Raw genomic sequence first — 11,336 nt, 5'->3', positions numbered from 1 at the left:
TCACTATATCGGTTAGACATGGAATGGCTGATACATATAAGGCAGAAAAAAGGTTTAACTTTGGAATTCAACATCCTATATTTCCTCGTACCATTAAGTTCATGGCGCATTTGATGTCGGTCATCGTAACTGCTTCTATGGAAATGACGTGAGCATATGATTTGATTTTTGATTTTTATCTCCATCTCGGAGAAAAGTGTGGTAAACAATGTCCGGGTTATTTTTCGTTATGAGAACCTTGTTTCCACATCCTTTTACTGCACAATAATACGGCATCTGAAGTAAATAAAATATTCACAATATAATTTTGGCATGATAGAGAACCGCGAGATGAACGATTATCTGTGGAGGAGTTGGACAACAGATTTCTTAGACTTATAGCACTTTTATCACATTCACAAGCTCATCAAATCCTCACTGTCCCCCAAAAATATTGAATAATATATAATTTTTTTTCCCAAAATATATATTTTATTAGGGCACGTAGCTTGACGGGGCCGGGAGTCCAATATTTTAACAATTTTTGTCTTACAACTATGTTAGTAATATGTAACCGATTACTCGCGGTTGGCTCGAGGTTAGTATTACATAGATCTCATAATTGGGATGTTGCAGTCTCCAGTACTATGTATGTGTGGCCGACACGGGATACTTCCTATTGGAGTATAACTGACCATTGATCAGCGACGCCCCCCTAGTCTGTACATCATATCAATCGTGGTGCGTCTCTCTTGACTCGAGGAATCCAGGGTAGAATGGTCACTGGACGGTACAATCTTCAACTCGTGTAGAGTTGCCATGAGCGGTACAACCTTTGGCTCTTGTTAAATGATCAGTGGCCTTCGACCTGTGTATCTGTAAAGAGTATGTGTATGTTTAATTACATTACATGGAGCGGTTATAATATATAATATAAATACCTTATTGCAGCTATAGTACACTATTTTTCACGAATATATATTTGTTTATTTCTTCCTTCAGTTGTTTTCCTCAGCGAGTTGATATGAAACCATAACCACACAACCAAACAAAAAGTAAATAATTCAGAAAGCTACGTCTCGCTACTCGTCTCAGGTATTGTCATGAAAGTGTCAAGAACGAAACACCTATAGTTTAGCATCTTGTATCAGAGTAAGTAACCAAATCATGACGTTTCTATTATTGAAGACTAAATACGCCTAGTAACAAATGTATCAAGAATGCTGTACACTGTTTCTCTTGAGGTCTAATATTTTTAGCAGTCTTTGTGATAATGACTATACTAGATGACTAATTAGTGAAGCGTATCCTTCAACCATAGTCCATCATAAGAGAGTCTTTGAGATCATTCCGAAAATGTCAGACGGGAAGAATATCATTGTGTGTTACTCTGTTACAAGGTGTAATTAATAATTTTGATTGTCTTGGTGTTGATAGAGAGCCCTCCAGTTGGCTTCAGTCATATATATTTTCCATATTTTGCGCCTTGACTTCAGGCAGAATGTGATTAATCCACAAAATGGCTCAGGTCCGGCGAGTTTAGTTGAAGAACCAAATGTTACTAAGAAATCAGCTTTTTCGTTGCCTTGTACGTTTCTCACAACCTAGGAGGTGTAATTTTGTATTAATTTTCAGGTCAATGGATTGATGACTGGTTTTGGTTGATTGATAATGAGTTCTTTCAAGGTATTTCATTGAAGTGTGCAGTTAGAGATATTTGTATCCTATTGGAAGTAGTGTACTCACATTTTTCTTCTTCTTGAATGGCACTAACGTTCCTAGAGGAACTTCGCCGTCTCAACGTAGTATTTACTTGCGTCATTTTTATTAGTACTTAGATTTCTATGCTAAATAACACTCCTTGAATGGCAAGCTCTAGAATACGCGTGACCACAGTGCAAGTCAGAGGAAATTTCTTTGACGAAAAATTCCCCCGACCAGAAAGGGAATCGAACCGGAACCACCGCCATGATAATGTGTGACGCTAACCACTCGGCCACGGGAGCACAAATCGTCTAACATTCATCCCTCATTAAATTGAATATTTCATCAGCGAATCTAATGGCTTCGAAGCCCAAATAAGTCAGGTTATTAAGAAGATCGTCGACATCTAGTGATCTGAATAAATTTGGCGGTGGTAAAAACGGAGGTTCCAGGGGAGTTAAACGTCCAGCCATACAATCAACATTTTATTTTTGGTTATAATTCATATATGAAACGCGAGGAAAACATTTTGAAACGGTGAACGGTGAACGTGAACGCGAAAAAAATAGTGGTGAATATAGACGTCAAAATATTTCCTCGTTCATGTTCAAGCTCGAATGTCCCAAGGCGTTCTGAAAATTATTTCGCCGTGAACTGTAAAAAGATATGTTTAGCAACTCTCGAGTTTTCAATGAAAATTTCGATATGGATGCAATTTCATTTAATCGGATCTCTGTACATGTTGAAAATCTTCGTTGCTTCGGGTATTTTATCCGAATTACTTTTTTTTGAAGCTCGATGTTTATTTACTTCACGTTTACTGACGAACTTTTAATATGAACTGTCGCGACCGCCAATATACTCATCCGTTTTTTTCGATAGGTGAGCGCTCCAAACACGAAGCCTCAGCCCAGACGTTGCATCGCTGACTGAAATGAAGAAACTCTTCAAATCTTCTTCTGCGGTGGATTAGTACGTGGTTGTTAGGCACGTAACTAGTCCGAAGTTAAACTTTATTTTTACTCTTTTATTGATGCCAAGAGAGTGCGTTCTCACTCTTTTAGCAGAGAGGTAGAGCGTTCACGAAACGTTCTGCTCATGTCGTTTGCTGCTACCACTAGTTGCGTACCGATACGAGACACAGCTCGATTTGTTGGACTCGATGTTCACCGCTGCTGCTGTTGTTGTTGCTGTTGCCCTTGAAGTTCGTTGCTGTCTTTTTCCGGTGTCCGTAAAGTGCGTTCTCTAATGGAGAGAGCGTACCCGAAACGTTCTGCTCGTGATGTTTGCTGCTGCTAATGCTGCCACGGAATCACGTCGTGGGGCACAGCTCGCCTGTCCGCCCCTCAGCTTTCATGCTCGCCTAGATGTCCACTGCTTCCACTGCTGCTGCTTTCCAGTTGATGTTATCCTTTCCACATCCGTTGTAAGAATGCCCGCTGCGCGAAATGGCTCACGCTTTTATAGCTTGGCTATACTTTTCCTTTCATCTGATTGATTTTGATTGTTGCGACCCAGTCGTGACCACAAGCGTTTCGGGACTCTTTTGAGCAAACTCGTTGTTAAGTTGGAGAATGCTTTAAGCTAGAAGTTTTATTTCATGAGAGTTATAATATAATGTTTAATTCAGTGTAAACTTACATTTATAGTCCTTTTTTGTGTATTTCGCTATCTGTGTCGGACTGTTGTGCAACGTTTTCTAACTTTATCTGTTTCGATGTAAATATATGTTATTTTCCATGTTTGGTGTAATTCAATGTTGTGTGTACTTACAATAAGTTTAATTTGTTAATTTAAATAAGTTTCAATGTTCAATTATCGTAATTTCTCTATTTAAACTTCCACGTTTGTACTTCCTATCGATCCTTCTATTGTTTTGTGTTTGTTTACTTCCCTATCTGCTATTGGTCTATCCCTATTGGTCTATTTCTTTTGATTGTTTGAATGTGACAATTGTCAACTGCCCTTCAGAAGTTTCCTTTTCGACAACTGAACGGTTGACAGGGTGGTCAGGCTAATCGGTTTCCCCAACAATCCCCGACCCGTATTGCTGGACATCCCTTCCAGCTGTACCATCATTCAGCACCTCAAGCACTGCCAGTCCAGTAACCGGTCTCTGTAGCACGCCATTTACCGTCTGAACATCTACACTCCGAACTCTGCCGTCCTTTCCCTTGTAGACCTTCCCAACCCTGCCTCGTACCCAACCATTGCGCGATTCTTTGTTAACCAATAACACCAAATCTCCTGGTTGAACAGGTTTAGAGTCCGTAAGCCACTTGGAACGGCAGTTGATGGATGGAAGATACTCCTTGATCCACTTTAGCCAGAACTGGTCCAAGAGATTTTGAATCGTATCCCAGTTGGTTCTAAGAGCTTTCCCGGTACCTATGGGCTTTGTTGGCTGGACTACGCCACTGGAACTCAACATCATGAAGTGGTTAGGCGTTAGCGCCTCGCCGTCCTCTGTCTCCAAAGGCACGTAAGTCAATGGTCTTGAGTTGACAATCGATGCAGCTTCAGCCAGGAACGTACGGAATGTCTCATCATTCGGCTTCTTGATGGTAGAGATAGTTCGTAAAGCTGTCTTCACAGAACGCACTAAGCGCTCCCAAACTCCGCCCATGTGAGGGGCGGCAGGCGGATTGAAGTGCCATTGCGTCTCACTATTGGTGAAAGTTCCTGCCATTGATCTGTTGATGTTCGCAATTTCCTCTCGTAACACCCTGCTTTCACCAATGAAATTTGTGCCCTGGTCGCTGTAGATCTCCTGCGGTGCACCTCGCCAGGCTATAAACCGTCGAATGGCTAGCTTGCATGCTTCTGTTGACAAGCTACCGACTGATTCCAAGTGCACGGCACGAACAGTCAAACAGGTAATCAGCATCACCCAGGTTTTCACCTCACTTCTTCCTGATCGTATCGGAAAGGGACCACAGTAGTCCACACCGATGAAGGTGAAGGCACGAACGTAAGGGGTTACCCTGACTTCTGGGAGTGGAGCCATCCTAGGAACCCTTGGGGTGGATCGGTAGACAGCACACCACCGGCACTGCTTCGCAACTCTTCGAATTAATGTCCGTAGGCAGGATATATGGAACTTCTGTCGCATCTCGTTGAGTACTGTTTGGCCGTTCCCGTGTGCATACCGCCGATGATACCATTCAACAAGCAGCTCCGTGAAACGGTGGACCTTAGGCAGAATCACCGGGAATTTCGCATCATATGTGGTATGCGATGCATTGCTGAGTCGCCCATCTATTCTCAATACGCCATTGGCGTCGATAAACGGAGACAGCTTCCGAAGTTGACTACATTTTTCCAATTTTCTGCGCTCATGTGGTTGCAACTGCTCGTTTCCCCGCAGGATTGTTAGCTCATCAGGATAAGATTCTGCTTGCACCCACCGCCATACTGTCAACTCAGCTTCCAAGATATCCTGTCGAGAAAGTGCTGGGGAACAGGTTATTTCTGCGTCGTATTTCTTCTTCGTTATTGCACTGAAACGCCGAACATAACCAATGGCTCTTAATAAACGCTCGAGTTTGGAAAATCTCCTGTAATCAACTGTAGTTTCAACCGGCGCCCGATGGTGCTGGTTTGCAACGTAGACTGGACGCAGTTCTTCTACTGTGTCAGATGTCGGTAGATCTTGATTTGGCCACTCTGATTCATCTGCGTAAAGATACTCCGGGCCACAAAACCACCGACTGTCCTTCTGGAAGTTGGGCCCTTTCCCCCACTTAGTAGCCTCATCTGCTACATTAAGACGTGTGGGCACCCACCTCCACTCGTCCAAGCTTGTTTCATCCAGGATTTCGGATACTCGGAAAGCGACAAACTGACGGTACTTCCGTTGATCAGATCTTATCCATGAAAGGACCGTCCTAGAATCGCTCCAAATGACGCGTCGATAGATCGGCAGCGTATGACTTTGCTGTATGGACTTCATCAGACGAGCGCCAATAACCGCCGCCTGAAGTTCTAGCCGTGGTACCGACATAGGCTTCAGTGGAGCCACCTTAGTTTTAGCTGCAACGAGCGAGCATCGAACCTGGCCATGGTCTACCATCCGGAAATAGGCGACGCAAGCGTAGGCCGCTTCGCTTGCGTCTACGAAGACATGTAGTTCAAGGCTCTGCAAACTGCTGGAACTGTAACCCGGGAAATAACACCTTGGTATTCCGATTCGACTCAAACTGTGAAGAACTTCTACCCAGCGTCGCCAAGTGTCATGTAGTTCTCCGGGGATTGCTTCATCCCAGCCAATACCGGTACGCCATATACCCTGGATCAGACACTTCCCATGAATCACGAATGCAGCTACTATTCCAAGAGGATCGAAAATACTCATAACCACCCGTAAAACTTGGCGTTTAGTCGGTGCGCTCGTTCCATTGATCAGCAATTGGACATCTTCTCGAAATTTGACTGCGAATGTGAATGTATCTTCCTTCGGCTTCCACACCATTCCGAGTACCTTCTCAGTACTCGTTCCTTTGTCAGCCATGAAATTTTTCGTGATCTGCTGGCTTGAGTCCCCGACCCGTCGAGTGACCAATTCCGAATTCGACAACCAGTTCCGGATTTCAAAACCGGCTTTAGCGTGAACTTTTTTCACCTCAAGCGCTAACTCCACGGCCTCTTCGTCCGTGTCTAGGCTGTCGAGGTAGTCATCCACGTAGTGGTTTTCGATGATAGCTGCAGCCGCTTTTGGGAACTGATGTTTCCACTCCTCGGCGTTCTTGTTCTTGACGTAATGAGCCGAACATGGCGAACACGTCGATCCAAAGGTCGCAACGTCCATGACGTACTCTTGAGCTGGCTTTCCTGGTTCATCTCGCCACAGGAATCTCTGCGCCTGCCGATCTTCACGCCGAATCTGTATCTGATGAAACATCTCTTTGATGTCTCCTGCAATGGCAATTTGACGTTGTCGGAAGCGATATAGCACCACTGTGAGCGAAGTCAGCAGATCCGGGCCCTTCAGCAGCATAGAGTTGAATGATACTCCCTCTACCTTGGCCGCGGCATCCCAGATGACTCGTATCATCTCCGGTTTATTGGGATTCAACACTACTCCCAATGGTAAATACCACACCCGTCTAGGGTCACTGTTGACTGACTCTTCTCTCGACAATTTGTGTGCATAACCCTTATGCTGATAGTCGACTACCTGCTGGTTAATGTTACTATACAATTTCGGATTCTTCGCCAGCCTTCGCTCGAGACATTTCAACCGCTGCTCTGCCATATCCCGACTGTCGGGGAATTCAACGTAGTCGTGCTTCCAAAGCAGACCCGTCTGAAATCTTCCAGTTGAAGTTCGGATGGTGGTTTCGCTCAAAATCTCTCGAGCACGACGATCGTCCTCTCCTTCTACCTCTGGTACAACGGCAACGCATATACTCTCAACGGAGAAGAATTCTTTTACGGTATCGTGCAACTCTTGATCGGTCGACCGAGCACAGATGTGAAGATGTCGCTGCTCAAGCGTGCCCTTGAAGCCTTCCACTGTTCCGAAAATTGTCCAACCAAGCCTTGTTTTAGTGACAACAGGTTCGTACGTCTTTCCTTCCCTTTTCTTCAAAGTGACCAGCAAACTGGCATTGTCCACTCCGATAAGGATTCGAGGAACTGCTCTGTCATAACTCGCTACTGGTAGACCTTTCAAGTACTCATACTTTTCTGCTAACTCTGGATATCGCAGGGACTGCGGTGGAAGATCAAGCTTCTCCACTGTACGTACGTCGTTCAAAGCATGCTGTCTATTGTCGTTTACACCAGCGATTTGCAATTGAATTGACTGTGACTTCGCTTCGATTCGTTTTATGCCACTGGTCCACTGTAGACAAAGCGGTTCAGCCTCGCCTGTAACACCAAGCTCTTTCGCAAGCTCCTGCTCGACCAATGTAAAGGATGATCCATCATCGAGGAACGCTAACGTAGTCACTGACGAGTCTTTTCCATAAATGGTGACTGGGAGAACTCGAAAAAGGGTAGGACGTGGCTGTAGTCGATGGAGGTTAATTGTGCCTGTGGTAGTCGTTGATGGTGGAATCCTTGGATTTGATGATGCTTCTGGTCTCCCAGGGTGAAGCAATTTGTGGTGACGTAGTTCACAACCATTCATTCCGCATAATGTGGCTTTACATGGCCACTTACCATGCGGGATCAAACAGCGCCTGCACACGTTCGTTTGCTGAACCAATTTCCATCGATTCTCAATGTTTGCACTAAGAAAACTGCGACAATCCTTTACTTTATGACCCTCGTTTTTGCACACCAGACATGGCTTCGGTCTTTCGATAACCTTCGGGGTTCCACTGCTATTCCACTTTTGCTCCTCACGTTGTTCGTGCTTCGTAGCTTCTTCGGTGGAATGTGCGTTCAGGAAACCTTTTTCCTTTCCTTTCTGCTTATCACATCTCCCTGCCTCCGTCCAAAGTGTGACCTTACTGGCGGCAGAAACGATCGTTGACATGTAATCCCCGAATGCTCTCATGTCCACCACAAACAGTTGACGTTGATACAGACCCCAATCTAATTTTATGTTGGCTGGCAATTTGTCCACCAGCTCTTCGAGTAGAGTAGGGTTCGACAAATGGGCTTCCATTCCCATCGATTGGAGATGACTGCATAGGTTCTGCACGACGAGTCCGAAGTTTACTAAGCTTTCCAACTTATCCGCTTTGGGAGCAGGCGTAGAGTGAACCTTATTAAGAAGACACCGAACTTTCAATTCCGGCCGACCATAGAGAGTGTGCAGCGTCGCCATTATCTGCGGCACGGACGATGGATGAAGTAGGTGACATCGAACAGCTTCCCGTGGTTTACCCTTGAGGCAACGTTGTAGCCTCATCAGATTTTCTCCATCCGAATAGCCACACATAGCAGTAGAATTGTAGTAACTACTCGCGAAGAGTGGCCATTCCGTTGGGTCTCCTGTGAACTCTGGCAAATCTTTCGGAACAACGTGTCTAGCGGCGATTTGTTGCGCTGTTGGCCCAAACATCGGCACCTGGGGTTGAATGGAATCGGGTACGACATTTGATGCTGCCCCGAACTGCTGAATACCTGTCGCGCACGAAGTAGCTTGTTGACCAAGACCAGGAATTGTGGGAGCAGCGAAACTTTGTCGTGCGCCTAAACCGAATACAGGAGGATACTGACCAACACTCGGAACACAAGAAGTTTGCGGAATACCCAACCGTGGTGATTCTTGCACTAATCTATCAACAACTACCGGCGAGGTTATTGGATACGAATAGCTGGAAACGCTCAACCCTTGTTGATTAGACAATGAACGTGGAGAAATCACTGATGCCGTGAACGTACTAACGGGATTCCGAACGTTATCAACGGTGGACTGAGACGAGGTATACATTTGGATCGATGGAATGTAAGCAGAATTCAAACTATGGACCTCACGTGAGAGGACTGGCGGATACCTGCCAGTATTTAAATCTTTCACACACTGTGTTGTGGTACCTACTATACTACTACCAACTATACAATCATGTGGTAAGAAATTATTCATAGTACTCGACTGCGGTTGGTTCACCATCGGAAGCGGTACATTCGGAGGGAACCTACCTATCTGCTGTGTCTTACTACTAATTGTAATTGGTATTGATGCACTACTGGCTAGAGCAGCGCTGGAAGCTGGATACCACTCTAACTGCTGCAGACTTCGTTCATGCTGCCGCTGTTGAACACCACTCAGCTGTTGATGATGCACTGGGCGGTAAAACTCCTGAGTGCCGGATGCTGACGCAGGTGAGATGACCATACTCACTACCGGTAGCAGGTCCTGCTGACGGGATGTAACTGGTGAGATCTGCAAGGCTGGATAGCTCGGCAGCACTGGAAGTTGTATGCTTTGCTGAACCATAGCACCACTCGTTACTACGCCGTTGTGCGTATTGGAGGCTAACGATGCAGCAGGAATTTGATTGGTAAAACAATCAACCGCAGAAGAGCTAGCTACTTGGCCGTCATCCTGGTTCGGGGCAGACGTTCGTTTGGGTAGCGTTCCAGTGGATGACGTGGTTCCGGTGGGAATTTCGTTGTTTCCGATACCGGCGACCATGGTCAACTCTTCCTGCTTATCCACCCATCCGTGAACTGTGCTCCGAGCGCTGCGGACACTACGGTTGCTCCGTCCACTTCGGTCATCATCGTCTTCATCAATTCCCGCTTGCAGAATCTCGTACTTCTTCTCGATGAACTGCTTTTCCAAATCCACCTTATCCTGCAACCCCTTCTCTCGCATAGCCTTCTCCTCGGCTAGCCGTTGGAGTTCGAGCTCTCGCTTAGCACGAGTACTCGAAGAGGACGATTTTCCGGACTTTGATCTAGGTGGTGGAGGTGGAGTGGTACATTTTGCACAGACGAAGCACTCGTTCTCAACACCTTTATCCACGCCAGCACACGAAAAGTGAATCCACTTCGAACAGACATCGCACTGGGCCATCCACTGGTCTGCAGTGTTCGGTCGCGTGCACATGATGCAATCCCGTGCATCCACTTCGTCTTCGGTTACCTGCCGCATCAAACTCTTCCTCTTATTCCTCAAAGACATTGCAATTATGTACTTCGACTAGCCGATGTCTTTGGAACAATAAATCGCCCGTCGAGTTTGAGGTTAAATTCGCGTATAAATCTTAAAGATTGTTGCGACCCAGTCGTGACCACAAGCGTTTCGGGACTCTTTTGAGCAAACTCGTTGTTAAGTTGGAGAATGCTTTAAGCTAGAAGTTTTATTTCATGAGAGTTATAATATAATGTTTAATTCAGTGTAAACTTACATTTATAGTCCTTTTTTGTGTATTTCGCTATCTGTGTCGGACTGTTGTGCAACGTTTTCTAACTTTATCTGTTTCGATGTAAATATATGTTATTTTCCATGTTTGGTGTAATTCAATGTTGTGTGTACTTACAATAAGTTTAATTTGTTAATTTAAATAAGTTTCAATGTTCAATTCGCGTAATTTCTCTATTTAAACTTCCACGTTTGTACTTCCTATCGATCCTTCTATTGTTTTGTGTTTGTTTACTTCCCTATCTGCTATTGGTCTATCCCTATTGGTCTATTTCTTTTGATTGTTTGAATGTGACAATTGTCAACTGCCCTTCAGAAGTTTCCTTTTCGACAACTGAACGGTTGACAGGGTGGTCAGGCTAATCGGTTTCCCCAACAGTCTATAGTTTCCATGGCATGCTTCTTATGTTCCTTCATTATTATTTTATCACTCTATACTGTACTCTACATGAACGTGAACGCAAACAAAAACATTCTATTCGCCACGATTTTTGAGTAGTTTGTTCGCAATCTGGTTTACCGTAAAATGATCGTATTATTCCACCACCTGTTCATGTTCACGTTCATGGGAACTCTAAACCGGCCTTTTCGTCGGACCGATAGTGAATTTTTGTAGAACCAATTTGTAGCTTCGTGGCCGAATTTTTCAGTACTGATGCTCTCCGAACGGAAGGTTCACTGTCGTCCGATGAGACCGGCCCGAACAAGACGAAAAAGTCAGTGTCCATCTCTAGGAACTGATTCGGAGCTCAACGTGTTAACTGACACACGTTTTCTCGGTTTTTTCTAGCTTGAGTACACTAGAATGCATTTCATTCAAAAAAATAGG

At 44.9% G+C, this 11,336-nt stretch overlaps 1 protein-coding gene across 1 annotated transcript; it reads right to left on the bottom strand.

The window, feature by feature from the left end:
* Positions 1–3,321: 3,321 nt before the first annotated feature.
* LOC129773949 (uncharacterized) lies at positions 3,322–10,267 on the bottom strand. Its single transcript, XM_055777627.1, has 2 exons — positions 3,457–10,267; positions 3,322–3,392 (listed from the first exon to the last, which is right to left on the bottom strand). The coding sequence occupies exon 1, from the start codon at positions 10,265–10,267 to the stop codon at positions 3,698–3,700; it is 6,570 nt and encodes a 2,189-aa protein (XP_055633602.1). The 3' UTR covers positions 3,322–3,392; positions 3,457–3,697.
* Between the last annotated feature and the right edge of the window lie 1,069 nt (positions 10,268–11,336).

Source organism: Toxorhynchites rutilus, chromosome 3, assembly GCF_029784135.1.
Source record: "Toxorhynchites rutilus septentrionalis strain SRP chromosome 3, ASM2978413v1, whole genome shotgun sequence".
Lineage (NCBI taxonomy): Eukaryota > Metazoa > Arthropoda > Insecta > Diptera > Culicidae > Toxorhynchites > Toxorhynchites rutilus.
The sequence above is the reverse complement of the archived record's forward strand: the minus strand, read 5'-3'. Positions and strand labels throughout refer to the sequence as shown.

What these genes read in the sequence shown, in the direction of transcription:
- LOC129773949 (XM_055777627.1), bottom strand. Translation starts at nt 10,267, where the DNA reads ATGTCTTTGAGGAATAAGAGGAAGAGTTTGATGCGGCAGGTAACCGAA.